Source organism: Bos mutus, chromosome 6 (assembly GCF_027580195.1).
Source record: "Bos mutus isolate GX-2022 chromosome 6, NWIPB_WYAK_1.1, whole genome shotgun sequence".
Lineage (NCBI taxonomy): Eukaryota > Metazoa > Chordata > Mammalia > Artiodactyla > Bovidae > Bos > Bos mutus.
The window spans coordinates 97,568,934-97,585,293 of NC_091622.1; the positions used below are offsets into that span (position 1 = coordinate 97,568,934).

The following is a 16,360-nucleotide window of genomic DNA, read 5'->3' on the forward strand; positions in this document are numbered from 1 at the left end:
CCGTGTGTCGTGGGGCAACTGAGCCTACACGCTGCAGCTACTGAGCCCGGTGCCACAGCTAGAGAAGCCTACACAGTGCAACGATAGATCCTATATGCTGCAGTGAAGATCCCAAGTGCTGAAACTGAGACCCAGCACAACCAGATAGATATATTTTAAACATTCAATTGCTTGTATATATATATAAGTATATACATATATAAACAAAGAGCATTTGGAATTGGAAATTTGAAATAAGTATGTGTGTTCGAAGGAGGGAAAACAGGAAATTTGGAGTGTGAAAACATGGTGATGGTGGGAGAATAGGCTAAAGAGGTGGATTGAGGTTACATCATGAAGGATCAGGGAAATTTTTTTAGGATGTTTACAATTTTTTCATGGCAAGCAGTGTACAAGATGGACTGGGGAGAAAGCAATGGGAGCTGGAGTTACTAGAGGCCGAGAAACTAATTCAGGAGCTATAAACATGATTCTCAAGAGACGTAATATGGGCTTGGACTACATTCTTGGCAGTGGAGACAAAGAGGAGAGGACAGATTAATTCATTCAATAAACGATCTCTTCAGTTCAGAGGCTCAGTTGTGTCCAACTCTGTGACCCCATGGACTGCAGCAGGCCAGGCTTCCCTGTCCATCACCAACTCCTGGAGGCTGCTCAAACTCATGTCCATTGAGTCAGTGATGCCATCCAACCATCTCATCCTCTGTTGTCCCTTCTCCTCTGCCTCAATCTTTCCCAGCATCAGGGTCTTTTCCAGTGAGTCAGTTCTTGGTATCAGGTGGCCAAAGCGATTTGCGCATGTATCTACTAGGTGTCAGGCGTTTTTCTAGGCACTGCAGATACAGGAACAAACAAGATCATCCACTAGGGTTATCAAGTGGAGTTTAAGTGACAGAAGTTGATGTCTGAGTAGATGTGAGGGGAAAGGAGAAGGGTGTGATGAGACAATTTAGGTTTCACCAATATCTAGATTTCTTACCTTGAAAACCTGGGTAGTGAAATCGTTTGACCTGTTGGGTAGAGAATGGGTAGGGGACACCAAGAAGCAGTTGTTTTGTAGACAGTGGACGAGACATTCTGAAGACCAATAGTAAGAGAAGAACTAGAAATACAGTCCTCCTTGGTGTGTAGGAGGCATTTGAAGCTGTGAGAGTAGATGATTCCGAGAAGACTAGGAGGTGTCAAAGGAATGGACCCAGGACCAGATCAGATCAGATCAGTCGCTCAGTTGTGTCCGACTCTTTGCGACCCCATGAATCGCAGCATGCCAGGCCTCCCTGTCCATCACCAACTCCCTGAGTTCACTCAGACTCACGTCCATCGAGTCAGTCCATCTCATCCTCTGACGTCCCCTTCTCCTCCTGCCCCAGGATAGAACCTTGCAAAACACCTACATCTATAAGGCAAGTGAAAAAAGGGGGCAAAGGACTCAAGTTTGAGTGCCTATTAAGTTCCAGGTGGTTTTACATTTTTTCTCACTGAAATCTCACAATATCCTTATAGTGAAATATTTACTTACAGTAGATGTTTCTACTAATAGATATTTCTACTAGTCTGAAGATTGCCTTCCCTGACCCTCCACCCCAACAAATGAAATGGACTCACAAGTGTAGGGGGAGAAAGAAAGGAAATTAGGAAGTGAGATTTTCAGCAGGGCAAAATGTTGCAGAGGATAAACAGGATGAGAAATGGGAAAAAAAGAAATGATGACTTCACACATTTATCTATCAGTTTTTAACCAAAATTGAATCATATTGAATTTGACAATTGAATTTTTATTACTTGCTTTGATACCTCATATGCAAAAGATAAAATTAATGACACAACAATGAAACCATCAAGTATGCGGTTGGGAAGCAGAGCCTAGTACACTGTCGCTTTGTCAGACTACAGCCCACCAGGCCCTCCATCCATGGGATTTTCCAGGCAAGAGTACTGGAGTGGGGTGCCATTGCCTTCTCCGAATAATGCTTGTAGGTAACACAAAAAGGAGGGAAAGCGTTGGTTAAATGTGCTGTAAGTGTCTTAGAACAGGGGTCCCCAGCCTCTGGAATGTAATGCCTGATGATCTGAGGTGGAGCTGATGTAATAATAATAGAAATAAAGTGCACAATACGAGTAATGTGCTCGAATCATCCTTCCCTCTCTCTCCTCCACCCACCCCACTGCACCCCACTCCTGTCCCCCGCCCTCTTTCATGGCAAAATTGTCTTCCATGGAACCGGTCCCTGGTTCAAAAAGGTTGGGGACCACTTTCGTAGAATAGTTGCCCGTAGTCTTTGTCTCTCTCTCTTAAACTTCTTACATGAAAGAGAGCTGAATTGCTGTGGACCAAAATCTCCTGTTAGGAAAACAAACTACAAGAACAAAATTATGATATTGACCCTTGGAATTGACTGATGACATGAAGACATTTTATTGAGAGCAAAGAACCGTAAAGAATCATGTAAAATCTTTTATTTGTTTATATTTTAAAATGTAATACAGAATTTATAAGCTGGAAAACTTAATAGCAAGGAGAAACTACGCTGGACCATTTAGCAAAACTAAGGGATAACACTCCTTTGAAATAAAAATTCAGTTTTTTTTAACCCCACTAATTGTGATTAAAAATATCAATTATATTTCAGTTGCAGAAAGTGGAAAAGCTGAAGAGGTGTTGATTTTAGTTGCTTCAGTAAGAGCTCTTCACCAGGTCAGGAGGGACCACAGAAGAAAGGGGAGAAAGGGAGCTCTTCACCTACGAGGGACACACAAAAAATACGGTTAAATTTTCTCAGTCTACTTTTTAATTTTTAATAAAGATTTAATTTTAGAATCATTTTAGATTTATAGAAAAGTTTCAAGAGAGTTCCCATATACCTGCACCAGTTTCCTTACTGGCTAGCATCTTACTATGGTAGGTGTATCACAACTAATGAACCAATGTTGATAGATTATTAATCAAAGCCTGTTCTTTATTCAGATTGCTCAGTTTTTACATAATGTCCCTTTGCTGTTCCAAGATTCCATTCAGATAGCATATTACCTTTACTCATTATGTTTCTTTAGGCTCCTCTAAACCGTGACTGGACCTTTCTTATTTCTGATGACCTTGACAGTTTTGAGGAGAATTGCCTTAATTTTTGTATTTTGCAGAATGGGCCTCAGTTTTTTTTGTTGTTGTTCTTGTTGGTTTTTTTTTCTTTTTTTTGTTGGGCCTCAGTTTTTTTGTCTAATGTTTTTCTGATGGTTAGACTGGAGTTGTGGGGTGTTGAGAGGAAGACCACAGAGGTAAAGCACCAGTTTCATCACATCATTTCAGGAGTGCGTGCTATCAACAGGATACCACCAATGAGGATAACTGGCTAAAGTAATTTTGTCAGGATTTTCCACCTGGTTAGTCTTCCAAGGTTATACTCGTCCCGCCCCCCTTTTATACTGTACACTTTGAAACTCACTATGCAAACCCATACTTAAGAGGTGGGAAATAAAGCTTTCTTTCCTTACGGGGAGGCATACCTTCATTAATTATTTAAAATTCTGTACCTCTGGGAAATTTATCTGTTCTCCCTTTTTAGTTGGTTCTTGTACCTCTTTGCCTCAGTCTGTTTTTAACATAAATCACATTATTCATTGATCTTTATGTTTTGATTCTCCCATTACAGATATTTGGAGATCTAAAGTTTTATTGTCAATGAATAACGTAGGGTCCAAGCTGATGAGCAAGAGTCAGGACCACCAAGATATTTTTACAGCAAACCAGCTTAAAAATTCAGAGAAATAATTTCCTTGAAGGAAAAAAAAAAAAAAAAGCTCAGGTGCCAGGATTTATGTATGTGTGGGTAGCTCTTAATATTTTATCCAAATTGTCTCATAAGTTCATTTAAGCAGTGTTGAAATAACACCTCTTTGCTTCTGACCTTACCCCGTCCAGTCTGTGTACATAGCATTACCAGGTTAATTTTTCTAAAACATAACTCTACCTATGTTACTCCTTTACTTACAACCTAAAATAATTCCCCTGCCTGCATGCTAAGTTGCTTTATGCTAAGTCACTTCAGTCGTGTCCGACTCTGTGCAACCCCATAGACGGCAGCCCACCAGGCTCCCCCGTCCCTGGGATTCTCTAGGCAAGAACACTGGAGTGGGTTGCCATTTCTCATGTCTCCTGCGTTGGTGGGAAGATTCTTTATCACTAGGGTCACCTGGGAAGCCCCCAAATAACTCCCCAGTGCTTACCAAATGAAAGCCCAGATCATTAGCCTAGTATTCATGACACTGCAGTAAAATATTTCATTTCTCATTATTTTCCCCCTTTTATGTTCCTGCCAAGAGGAATCTAAACTCATAAATATGTTTTTTTCCTCTTTTTGCCTCTGTAGTTTCATTGGGCTTCCCTGGTGGCTCAAGCAGAAAGCATCCATCTGCAGTGCAGTAGCCATAGGAGACGTAGGTTTAATCCCTGGGTTGGGAAGATACCCTGGAGGAGAGCATGGCAACCCACTTCAGTATTCTTGCTGGGGGAATCCCATGGCAAAGGAGCCTGGTGGGCTACGGTCTATACGGTCACAAAGAATCAGACAGAAGCGCTTTATCACAGCACAGCACTCATGTTTCACTCATGTTGCTGTTGAGAGGCAACACCCTTTTCTATTCATTAAAATCCCATCCTGAGTCAGAAATCTTCTGTTGGTCCCATCGGATCTATTTCTACCCCTGTCCACCCTGCCCTGTGCTCTGGGAGGCTGACCTGTGTACCCCAGCAATTCCATCCCTGTCTCTGCCTTCCTGGTGGGTTCAGCCAATGGGAAGCCCAGAAGGACGTCAGAATGTGAGGTCAGGGCACCTTCCCTGCTGACTCTTCCTGTAGGGTTGCTCCGGGCTGCTCAGGTCCTCTCAGGGCAGCCACCATACAGGTTTCTCTTTTGGGGTTCTAGTCACTGCTCCCTCCCCTCCTCCAGAGGCCCAGGGGAGGTCTGGTTCCCTCTCCTGTCTCCTCCCACCCACCCTGAAAGTCCCTGTGCCTCCTGCCCACTCTGCAGGTGGTTTCATTAAATCCTTCTATTCCCACAGCTTGAGTGCCACCTATTTCCTCTTGAGACCCTGATGCTCACTTCCTCTTCAGAATCAAAAAACCACTTCTTTCAAGAAACTTTCACTTGTACATCTCACAGAATATCATCTTTTCTTCCTCTGAGCATAAAATAGCACTCTGACTAAAGGCACTGGTCAAAGTTTGCATTTTATCAACGCCGTTTTTTGGAGTATAAAGTCTCAAAGGACAAGAAGACCAACTTATCTCCTTTTGTTCCCCCAAATCAAGTACCGTGCAGGACTAGGTACTAGAGACATTATTTGCTAAATATATGACTATTTAAAAATGTACCTTCCAAGAGTTATGTTTGTTAACCTATACAGAGTTCTCATTCACTTGAGAAAGGAAGTGGTATTTTTGCAAAGAATGGGAAAATTAATGTTTTCTTCCCATACTCAAGATATGTTCTATAGAAGATTGTCCAAATCATGTTGATTTCTACTTTACTACATCCTTAGTAGCTAATTCTGAGAATCTTGAAAGAGTGAGTTGAAAAATGACTTGATTGAATTTCAGATGATGCCATTCTACATAATGTTTCCAAGTATTCTATACAGTATTTCACCTCTTTCAAATTCCACCATCTCCAATAGGACTTTTCTGTTTAACCTCACCTCAAGTATTGATATGCTTCATGCCACAATCAATCCAAATATTACGTAACATAGTTTTCACTTGCTGTACTACTTCGTAATTACTTACCAGTTTCTTTTGTCAGTTTGTATTAGGAGGGAGCGTGTTTTCTCACCACACTCTTGTATTATACATATACATGCTTTTGCAATTGGTGTTTTTATTAATAGACCACCAGAATTCTGAGAAGTCTAGAAAAGTCATCCCTTTATTTATAAAAATACAGTTTCAAAATACAGAGTTATGAATTGAATGTTTGTGTCCCGCTCCCCAAACTGGGATATTGAAACCCCAACCCGCAATGTGATGGTATTGGGAGATGGAGCCTTTGGGAGGTAATAGGTTTAGATGAGATCATGAAGTCCCCAAGGTTTAGATGAGGTCCCTGTGATGGGATTACTATCCTAATAAGAAAGACCAAAACATATTCTCTCTCTAGAACTGTGAGACATAAGTTCCTGATGTTTAACCTGTTCAGGCTATTTTGTTATAGTAGCTTGAACAAGCCAGTACAGCTATCTTCTTCATAAGAAGAAATCAAAATCTATCTTTATATTAAGATAACATTTGAAAGACTTAAAGAATTGCTATTATTGAATTATTGTTCAAAATAATACTTCGTTTACAAAGCCCTTAATTACATTCCTAAACATTCACAGATTCTGGGACTTACCATTGATTCTTTTTTTAGAAAGTGCGATTGGCTCTCCTTCTGTTGATGTCTCTCTTGATTTGGCAAAGAGAGCACAGAGTACAGCAATGGGTCACCATGTAGTCGTCACAAATGGATCCCTGTTGGAAAACAGAAAAGAAACAGAATGTAAAAACCCACCTATGTGGAAATAAAGGCTTGTGGGTTTTCAAGACATTTTGAAGAGAAGCAGAAGGTGCTGATCCTTCGAATTTGAAGTTTGGATGGATACATTCAGGAAAATGTTAGTTGATTTTAGTTGATTTCTCCACATAACTCCTGTCTCTTTTTATCACATCAAATGTTTTCCTGTACTTTGTAACATATATAGAATTGAAGATATCCAACCAGGGGCTTCCCTGGTGGCTCAGTGGTAAAGAATCCGCCTGCCAATGCAGAAGACCCAGGTTGGATCCCTGGTCTGGGAAGATCCCACAGCAACTGAGCCCCTGTACCACAACTATCGAGCCCACACTCTGGACCCCAGGAGCCGCAATTACTGAGTCCACGTGCCGCAACTACTGAAGTCCATGCTGTCTAGAGCCCGTGCTCTGCAACAAGAGAAGCTACTGCAATGAGAAGCCCACGCACTACACAGCCCCCGTGTACTGCAACTAGACAAAAGCCTTCACAGGAACAAAGACCCAACACAGCCCCCCAAAAAGTAAATACATAAAATTTAAAAAGGAAAAAGAGTCCATGAGGCAAAAGAGGTACAAGATTAAAGAGAGGTAAAAGGTTGAAAAAAAAAATATCCAACGAACTATCAAAGGAAGGTAAACAGTTTCAGAAAGTAAAATCTCAAAATTCTTTTCTCCTATACCCTTTCCCTGTATCAGGAAGCTCCTAGAGGGTGCCCCCACCAGAATGAAGAAGCAAACTAACAAAGAAGAAGATGTGGGGTATAAGAAACCAGAGCCTAACATGCGGAACTGGTTAAAGGAATCCCCAGGTCATGACGATAGAGATGGCAGGGTCACAGAGTGATTTCATCAAGAAGATGAAGATGATAGAATGTCTGTCTGATGTTTAGGGAAGAGATTTAGAAAACTGGAAAGAGTTTGGGATTGGATTACTTCTAAGTAAATGGAAAACTCCTAGTGAAAAAGTCAAGAGTTATTAATAGTAGGAAAAACTAAGTTTAGAAGAAAAGACAATCATTGTTCATTACACAATTCAACTCAGCTCTGAAGAGCAAATATAGGTGTCATAATGTAAATGCTAAATTTGGACTTGGCCAAAATTATATATAATCATATTGGAGGGGGGCTTCCCTTGTGGCTCAGCTGGTAAAGAATCCGCCTACAATGTGGGAGACCTGGGTTTGATCCCTGGATTGGGAAGATCCCCTGGAGAAGGGAAATGCTACCTACTCCAATATTCTGGCCTAGAGAATTCCATAGGCTGTATAGTCCATGGGGTTGCAAAGAGTTGGACAACACTGAGCGACTTTCACTTCACATATTGGAGGGAGTGGGGTAGGGGTAGGGTGCATGTCCATGGTGCAGAAAGGGGAGAAAACAGAACTAAATTCTCATCTTCCACAATGGGAGGCCCATAGACAACGCCCCCAACTGAACAGTCAAAAGGTAATAGTACAAGTCTACAATTTGGAGATATGGAGGTAAACAGCTCTGGGAAAGAGGAAATAGGGAATAGAAGTTTGGGGACTATTATTTTTTTCAACAAACCTTGTAAATTAGATAATTTTAACAACTATGTGCTTGCAGAGCTTTGTTAAATAATATTCAAGCTGCACTAGAAAATAGGGCTAAGCCAAAAATCTTCAGAAATTTTTGAAAAAAAATGAAGCAGATGGGATTATGTTGATGGAGAAAGTAAAACAGAACTCAAGAACATGAAACTTAACATGGTCAGGGACACTGCATTAGATAAACCCCAAACCAAAACCTGTGAGGTCAGAAAGGAGGAAGGAACAGGCTGGGGAATGAAAGATGGGAGGTTAACTGAAGCCAGCTTGAGTGGCTGGGCCAGCCCAGAACTGCCAGCTGTGGCCTTGCCTGGGACACAGCGCAGAGCCGTTTAACAGACAGCCCTCATGTGGGCTTCGGGGCCCCAGGGAAGAAGAGGGGTGAGATAAGTGGGGAGCTATTCACCCATCACATAAGAGGGCAGGCTCCCAAGGACTCACCACAAAAGCTCTAAGAGAAATAATAAGAGGTAAAGACATTTTAGCACAGCAGAGACATCTAAATCATTCCCACCAATGAGATAGGCAAATTGTTTTATGTTTCCTATTCATCAAATGTTAATTTTTCCTACTTTTTTTTTTTTTGGCTGAATAGACCTTTCCTGGTTCCTTTTGTTCCCTTTGCTGTGCTATGCTTAGTCACTCAGCCGTGTCAGGCTCTTTGCGACCCCATGGACTGTAGCCTTCCAGGCTCCTCTGTCCATGGGGATTCTCCAGGCAAGAATACTGGAGTGGGTTGCCATGCCCTCCTCCAGGGAATCTTTCCAGCCCAGGGATTGAACCCAGGTCTCTGCATTGCAGACAGTTTCTTTACCTTCTGAGCCACTAGGGAAGCCCTTTGTTCCCTTTAGTAGTTATTTATTTTTTTTAAGATTTTTTTTTTTTGATGGGGACTGTTTTTAAAGCCTTTATTGAATTTGTTACGTTATCGCTTCTGTTTCATGTTTTGTTTCTTTGGCCTTGAGACATGTGGGATCTTGGTTCCTTGAGCAGGGATCGAAGGCCTCATCCTACGTTGGAAAGTAAGTCTTAACCACTGGACCATCAGCGAAGTCCCCTTTTAGTACTTTCAGATGTCCCACAACTAATTTTTATCCTTTCAGTGATGATCCTGAAATTTTTACCCACAACTTAATATTATATTTATCTTGAGATTCATCCAAATTGTATCAATAGTTCATTCCTTTTTGTTGTTGAGTAGTATACTATTACATGGATGGACTACAATTTGTTTATTCATTCACCTGCTGGGTTGTTTTTTTAGTTTTTGGCTATTGCAAGCAAAACTACTCTAAACATTTGTGTACAAGACTTGATACAGATATATATTTTTGCAGGGTAGATATCTAGGAGCAGAATGGCTGGGCCAAAAAGTAGATGTATGTTTAACTTTTTAAGAAACTATTTTACACTCCAACCATCAGTACATGAGGGTTTCACTTCCTCCGTATAAGCTAACACTTGGTGTGAGTTAGTCTGTTTATTTTAGCTGTCCCAATAGGTGTATGGCGGTACCTCACTATGGTTTTTATTTGCATTTCTCTAGTGACTGATGATGTTGAACATCTTTTTATGTACTTATTTGCCATTCAAATATTTTCTTTGTTTTTTCCTAATTTTTTGGGAGGTTAAAAATACTTAACATGAGATCTGCCTTCTTAACACATTTTAAGTGTACACAACAACTTGATGAATCCTCAAAAAATCATAGTGAGTGAAAGAAGCTGCATAAAGTAGTACACACGGTACGGTGAAAAGTGAAAGTCATTCAGTCGTGTCCAGCTCTTCACAACCCCATGGACTACACAGTCCACGGAATTCTCCAGGCCAGGATACTGGAGTGGGTAGCTGTTTCCTTCTCCAGGGGATCTTCCGAACCCAGGGACTGAATCCAAGTCTTTTGCATTGCAGGCAGATTCTTTACCAGATGAGCCACCAGAAAAGCCCAAGAATACTGGAGTGGGTAGCTTATCCCTTCAGCTGATCTTCCTGACCCAGGAATTGAACTGGGATCTCTTGCACTGTAGGCGGATTCTTTATCAGCTGAGCTACCAGGGAAGCCCACACACTATATAGTTCTGTTATATAAAATGGTAGAAAATGAAAACTAATCTACATTGACAGAAGCATATTGATGGTTACTTTGGGAAGATGGGGGGAAAAGAAGGAAAGATTGCAAAAGTATGTGAGTAGGTAGTACCTTTCAGATTTTGAATGTGCATATCCTGTGATCTATCAATCAAATCAATTAATAGTACACTATCCTACAAAAATACCAGTGCGTGTACAAAATCATATATATACAACTGCAACATTATTTAAGCTTTCATCAATAAGAAAGTGATTAATCTATATGATGGAATACTATGCAGACATGAAAAAGAATCTATGTTATGGACATAAAGGGGGTCTACCATATATTAAGTGGAAAAAAAAACCAAGTTACAATATAGTATGAACTCATTTAAAACATAGAAACAAAATAAAAGAGCCCTGTAAATACCAAATCACATATGTCTAGCTCTACAGCTATAGCTGTAGCTTCATCTAATCTATCTATCTATTTATCTATTTATATGCCTTAGAGGAGACCAAAAGCCCAGAGACTGAGCTCAGTCGTGTTTGACTCTTTGTGGCCCCATGGACTATAGCCCATCAGGCTCCTCTGCCCATGGAATTTCCCAGGCAAGGTTACTAGAGTGGGTTTCCATTTCCTACTCCAGGGATATTCCCTATCTAGGGATCAAACTCGTGTCTCTTGTGTCTCCTGCACTGGCAGGCAGATTCTTTACCACTAAGAGGTAAAGCCTCATAGGAGGATGCACACCAAATTATTGATATTAATAAAATTTATCACTGAATAGTGGAATTGGGCATAAAGCAATTAGATTTTCATTTTTTATTTTATATATCTCTGTGTTTTAATTTGTCATAACGTTACCTATACATATTTTTATGATTAAATATTTTTATGATTAAAAAACTAACAAACATTTTAAGCAAAAAAATAAAATAATTTCAATGGAGTAAAATTAGTTCCTTAAATATTCTATTTATTTGTTCTGTGATGATTAATTTTATGTGCCAACTTGGCTAGGCCATAGTACCCACATATTCAGTCAAATGCTATTCTGGATGTTTCTGTGAGGGTAATGTTTCAGATGAAATTAACGCTTAAATCAGTAGACTTAAAGTAACCATCCAAAATGTGGGTGGGCCTCACCTAATTGTTGAAGGCCTGAACAGAGAAAGAGCGATCTCCCCTGAACAAGAAGGAATTCTGCCCGCAGGCTGCCTTTGGATTCTGCAACTCTTCCCAGCCTGTCAGCCTATCTTGCTTTTTGGACTTACCAGTCCCCACAATGTTATGAGGCAATTCCTTAAAATTTCGTGCTCTCTTTATATATCTGTATTCATATCATCTCTATCTCCTTTTGGTTCTGTTTCTGGAGAGCACTAAAGTGAAGCTTATGGTGTAATGACGGGGGCATCCCAGGTGGCATTAGTGCTAAAGAACCTGCCTGCCAACGCAGGAAACATAAGGGACGCTGGTTCGATCCTTGGGTCAGGAAGATCCCCTGCAGGAGGGCATGGCAACCCACTCCAGTATTCTTGCCTGGAGAGTCCCATGGACAGAGTCCCGTGGACAGAGCCCTTGCGGGCTACAGTGCCCAGGGCTACAGAGAGTCCAACTCGACTGAAGTGACTTAGCATGGTGTAATGGAATGTGCGGGTATGAAAAGCTGAGTTGAGTAATGACTCCTTTATGACTAGTGCATATCTTTGCCTGAGTTATTCTACCTGTTAAAACGTTTCTCATCTGTGAAGTGTGATAGACCTACTTACTTTACAGAGATGGTGCAAGGTTTCCGTGATGTAACATGTCATGTACGTGGGGCATAGTACAAGCATGGCCCTGAACAATCCTCTTCCATTGTATGACATACATTGCAAATATGAGAGTTGTTTGTTTCCTACGGTTTTCACAGAAATGTAGAAGGAGGTCACATAACCAGAGGATCTATTGCTACAATAATAGAATGCACATGCCAGGAAACTCCTACCAACCAAATTTAGTTGATGCCTGTGGGCCTGCTAAGTTGCTTCAGCTGTGTCCTACTCTTTGTGACCCTGTGGGCTGTAGCCTGCCAGGCTCCTATGTCCATGGGATTCTCCGGGCAAGAGTACTGGAGTGGGTTGCCGTGTCCTCCTCCAGGGGATCTTTCCCACCCGGGGATCGAACCCACGTCTCTTACGTCTCCTGCATCTGCCTCTTTCTTTACCACTAGCGCCACCTGGGAAGCCCCCATTCAGTTGACAGGTACCATCAAATGGCCTCTATGTTTATCACAATTGTTTTGAATGTGGGTGCATATTCGAATGATACAATATTGTAAAAGATTCACCGGAATGCCGTATCGAGTCCTGTAGAGGGTCCTCATTGCGACACTTGTTCCGCACAGACAGCATTCATTCATATCAGATGCAACTTGACACGCAAGGCATGTGAAGCAAAATGTGCCGCAGAGACCTGGATGCGTGAAATCAGAGGTACGAATTACTCCATTCTGCCCTCCACCATGGTTGAGAGTTAGGGTGTGTTCATGGATGGCAGTTCCAAACCCTGGGGCCTTTGTCACATAGTCTGCTGCCAAGGTCATCCTCACTGCTTCTGTTCGACATCACATCAGCTTCCCCTCATTCCCTCTAGTACTGCCTTCTTCCATGTATTGAATGACTCACTGAAACCTGGCCCTGTTCCAGAGGTTATCCTCACTACCCACAATGCCTCTGTCTGAAGTCCAGGAGTGAGGTCAAATAATGTGAAAAGTTCTCCAACAGGAACCTACTCAAGATCCCAAGGTGTCACTCACAGAAATGGGGCCTCCAGTGCTCTGGGAAGATGCTGTTGCTTGATCTGAATATGGAATGATGATTAGGAATTTTATAGATTGAGGAAAGGGGAAAGAGCCTCTGTAGATAACTTGGTTTGTCTTGGCAATGGCTGGTTACACATAACGTGGCTGGAACCAGGGATGGGAAAGAATGGGGATGAAGCTGGATCCAAGGCAGGGTGGAGACTGGATGATCTGGAAGTACGAGTGTTCAGAGGGGGTCATGGAAGTCATGAGGAACCTCTGAAATATTTTAAGAAGGGAGAATGATTTGATCAGATCTCTGATTTAAGAAATCCTATGTGAAGGTTTTAAGCTCATATTAGAACTTGTAATTCACTTATACAAGTAACAATACTAGGGTTTGGAGGATTAGAATATTCCTCTTTAGAAGGTTTTATTATTGTGGTTTCATGATCACTATGATTCGCAGATGTTGAACTAACGTCCTGAGAAGTGCAAGTTATCAGCCCGGGTCATGCAGCAGGACAAGGAGCACAAATCAACCAGCTCAGTGGTTCCATGTCCCAGGTGATTCTTTCCCTCTATGCTTTTCAATGTAATTATCAACTCCATTCCAAATTTTAATTCCTCTGCCAAGTGAAAGGTTAATAGGTTTTCCTTCCCTGTCTCAGAACACTGGGTAGATTTGAAACAGGTAAAAAAAAAGAAACAAATGGACAAAAAACCTCAGAGTAAAATTTGTTTCATTTTTTATTTTGTAGGCAGGTTTGTTTATTTCTTGCTTGGTGTTGAGAACTAAGCATTTGGCCTCTCTGACAAGCACATCTTACCCCGAACTTTTCTTCTCTCAGGTTTACTTAGATCTCATAAAATGAAACAAAACTGAAAATGAAGCAGAGTTAGAGATATTTTACCCACTGAGCAGTTAATTGCCTTCAGAATTCTTTATTCTTGTCTGTATAACAATCCTAAATGTATAAATAAAAATAATGCTTATGTGAGCTCATGCTGAAACCACGGATGAAAATGAACCCTTGTGTGTGGGGCACAGTGTAACTGTAATGAGTTTAATTGATGTATAACAAAAGCAGCCTTTTTTCTTTTTAATCAAGTTAAACTTTAAACGTCTCTTCTAATATAATGTATGGTCTATTTATAATAATTAGGCCAAGGCTGTTCATTATTCAAATCATTGGCTTTTTATTTTTAACAGTTATCTTAACTCCAGAACTTTTTTTAGGAGTAAGATTATCCTTTGAAGGGTGAAGAAGAATCAACCTACAGTCGGTACAGGATTTTTCTGTTTGCAAAGCATTGCCTGACAGGCAGGGTACCTTGGAATGAGAGGGGAACTTCTATTACACCCTAAGGGAGAAATGAAGGAAAGATATGAGTAAACTCTGGGAAATTGTGGAGGACAGACGACCCTGGCATGCTACAATCCATGGGGTCACAAAGCTTTATATACAACTTAGCGACTGGACAACCCAAGGTTAAAATTCACTTCTGAGTCGGTTACAGGTTTCCCCAGCACTTACAGACACCGCAGTCGCTGAAACAATCACACAAGCCCGTCTGCCAGTTGGAGTTCTGAGGTGCTGGACCGCTTCCGACTCCAGGCTGGGTTACAATGACCACTGGAGAAGATGCAGCTTGCATTTTCAACGCAGATTCTTAAGCGGCTGTGGTCTGAAAGGAAGAACTTGGTGTCAGTAGTCTGGAGGTTGCTCTTAGAAGCCTGTTTTCAGGGACTTGGCTTCACAGGCAAGCGAGGCAGTTTAGATCAAGTCGCTGGCTGATCTTTGAAGAACCTTTTTCTACAGAGGCTCCTGGAGGAAGGGATTCACTGAATCAGTTAAAGGAATGGATGCTTCTCTTGGAGTTAGGGAATGAGACAGGCTTGTAAGTACTGTTTTAAACAGCTATCTAGTCTCTGCACCAGACAGGAAAACAGAAGAGGAAACCTGTGTAAATGGCACGTGTGTGTGCTCAGTCGTGTCTGACTCTTTGTGACCGTATAGACTATAGCCCACCAGGCTCCTCTGTCCATGGGATTTCCCAGGCAAGAATACTGGAGTGGTTTACCATTTCCTCCTCCAGGGGATCATCCCGACGCAGGGATCAAACCCCTGTTTCCTGCGTCTCCTGCATTGGCAGGTAGATTCTTTACCACTGTGCCACCTGCGAAGCCATGCCAACTAAAAACTGTCACTCGTTATCTGGTGCCACAAGAATTAAGTCATTAACCACTTAGTTGCTGATTTTCAACATGCCCTGAAAGGAGTTCAGGGTGGAAATTAGGAATGAAGCTCCCTGTAAACTAGGGAACACTGGCAGAACAGGCCTTCAGAGAGTTAGATATTTTTGAGACAAGATTTTATGAGCCCAGTCTCTCATATCTTCTCATATCTAGAAAAGAACGAAAATCATTAACGGAGACAACTGTTCCATGTGACTTGCAGCAACCTTCTGCCAAAATGCGTGCTTGATGGCACGTGTCCCCTTCACTAAAATCATATACACACCGACCTCCGCTCTGACCTTCTTAGGGCAGCTCCTCAGAGCTATCTGAGAAGCTGTCTCTTGGGCTATAGATCTCATTTGCCCCAAATAAAACTTAACTCACACCTGCCTGTTAATGAGTCCAAGCTCACTTTGCTCTCAGCACAACAGGCCAATAAATCCAAGAGATGAGATGTTGAGGCAAGGAATGCGACTTTATTGGGAAAGCTGACTGACCGAGAAGATAGTCGACTAATGTCTTAAAATAACCATCTTGTCAGGGTCTGGATGCGTTTCTTTTATAGAACAGAAGGGGAGGATTTGCAGAACTAAAGTAAAAAGGCAAATAGTCTGACTCATGGAGTCAGCTTTTAGGAATTTATCCACGAGGGGTTGTAAACCCTTCTTCCCTTCCAGCTTTATCGGATAGGCAGTTTCTGGCCTAAGGCTCATTCTTATAGGTTGGGCCTTTACTGGCCTTGCAGGGGTTCCTTTGTCTCGTTAAGGGTCTACTGCCCCTAGGATATGGCTGGGAATAGGACCTCGTGGCTGGTCTGTCTTAGTCAGAGTCAAGATAAAAGCCTGCTTGGGGCCTCCTGACCTGAGTATGGCCCCAGGGGAGCTCAGAAGATCTCTTCTAAGGACGTGGGTAGGACACTGAGACACAACTAGAAAGGCATGCAAAATCCACCGTTGTTTAAATTGGCATGTGAAATGCCCAGTAAAATAATCGAGTGCAAGGCTTTCCATCGACACCAGTCACAGTACAGCTTTAGGAGGAGAGAGGTCCAGTGTGAAAAATTAAGACAAAGTACAGTGGCTCCTGTATCAATTAAGTAATCAATTTTCTTTTCTGCTATGGGAGTCAAGGACTACCCAGGGATCCT

General features: G+C 41.7%; 1 protein-coding gene across 1 annotated transcript in view; it reads right to left on the bottom strand.

Moving 5' to 3' along the window:
• Positions 1-2,442: 2,442 nt before the first annotated feature.
• Positions 2,443-16,360, bottom strand: part of LOC102276301 (placenta associated 8) — a 34,964-nt gene continuing 21,046 nt past the window's right edge. Inside the window, exons 2-5 of the mRNA XM_005904332.3 lie at positions 14,510-14,660; positions 12,519-12,643; positions 6,384-6,502; positions 2,443-2,740 (exon numbers count right to left, since the gene is read on the bottom strand). Coding sequence (XP_005904394.1) covers positions 6,398-6,502; positions 12,519-12,643; positions 14,510-14,630 — 351 coding nt within the window. The 5' untranslated portion in view covers positions 14,631-14,660 and the 3' untranslated portion in view covers positions 2,443-2,740; positions 6,384-6,397. The remainder of the gene's footprint in view (positions 2,741-6,383; positions 6,503-12,518; positions 12,644-14,509; positions 14,661-16,360) is intronic.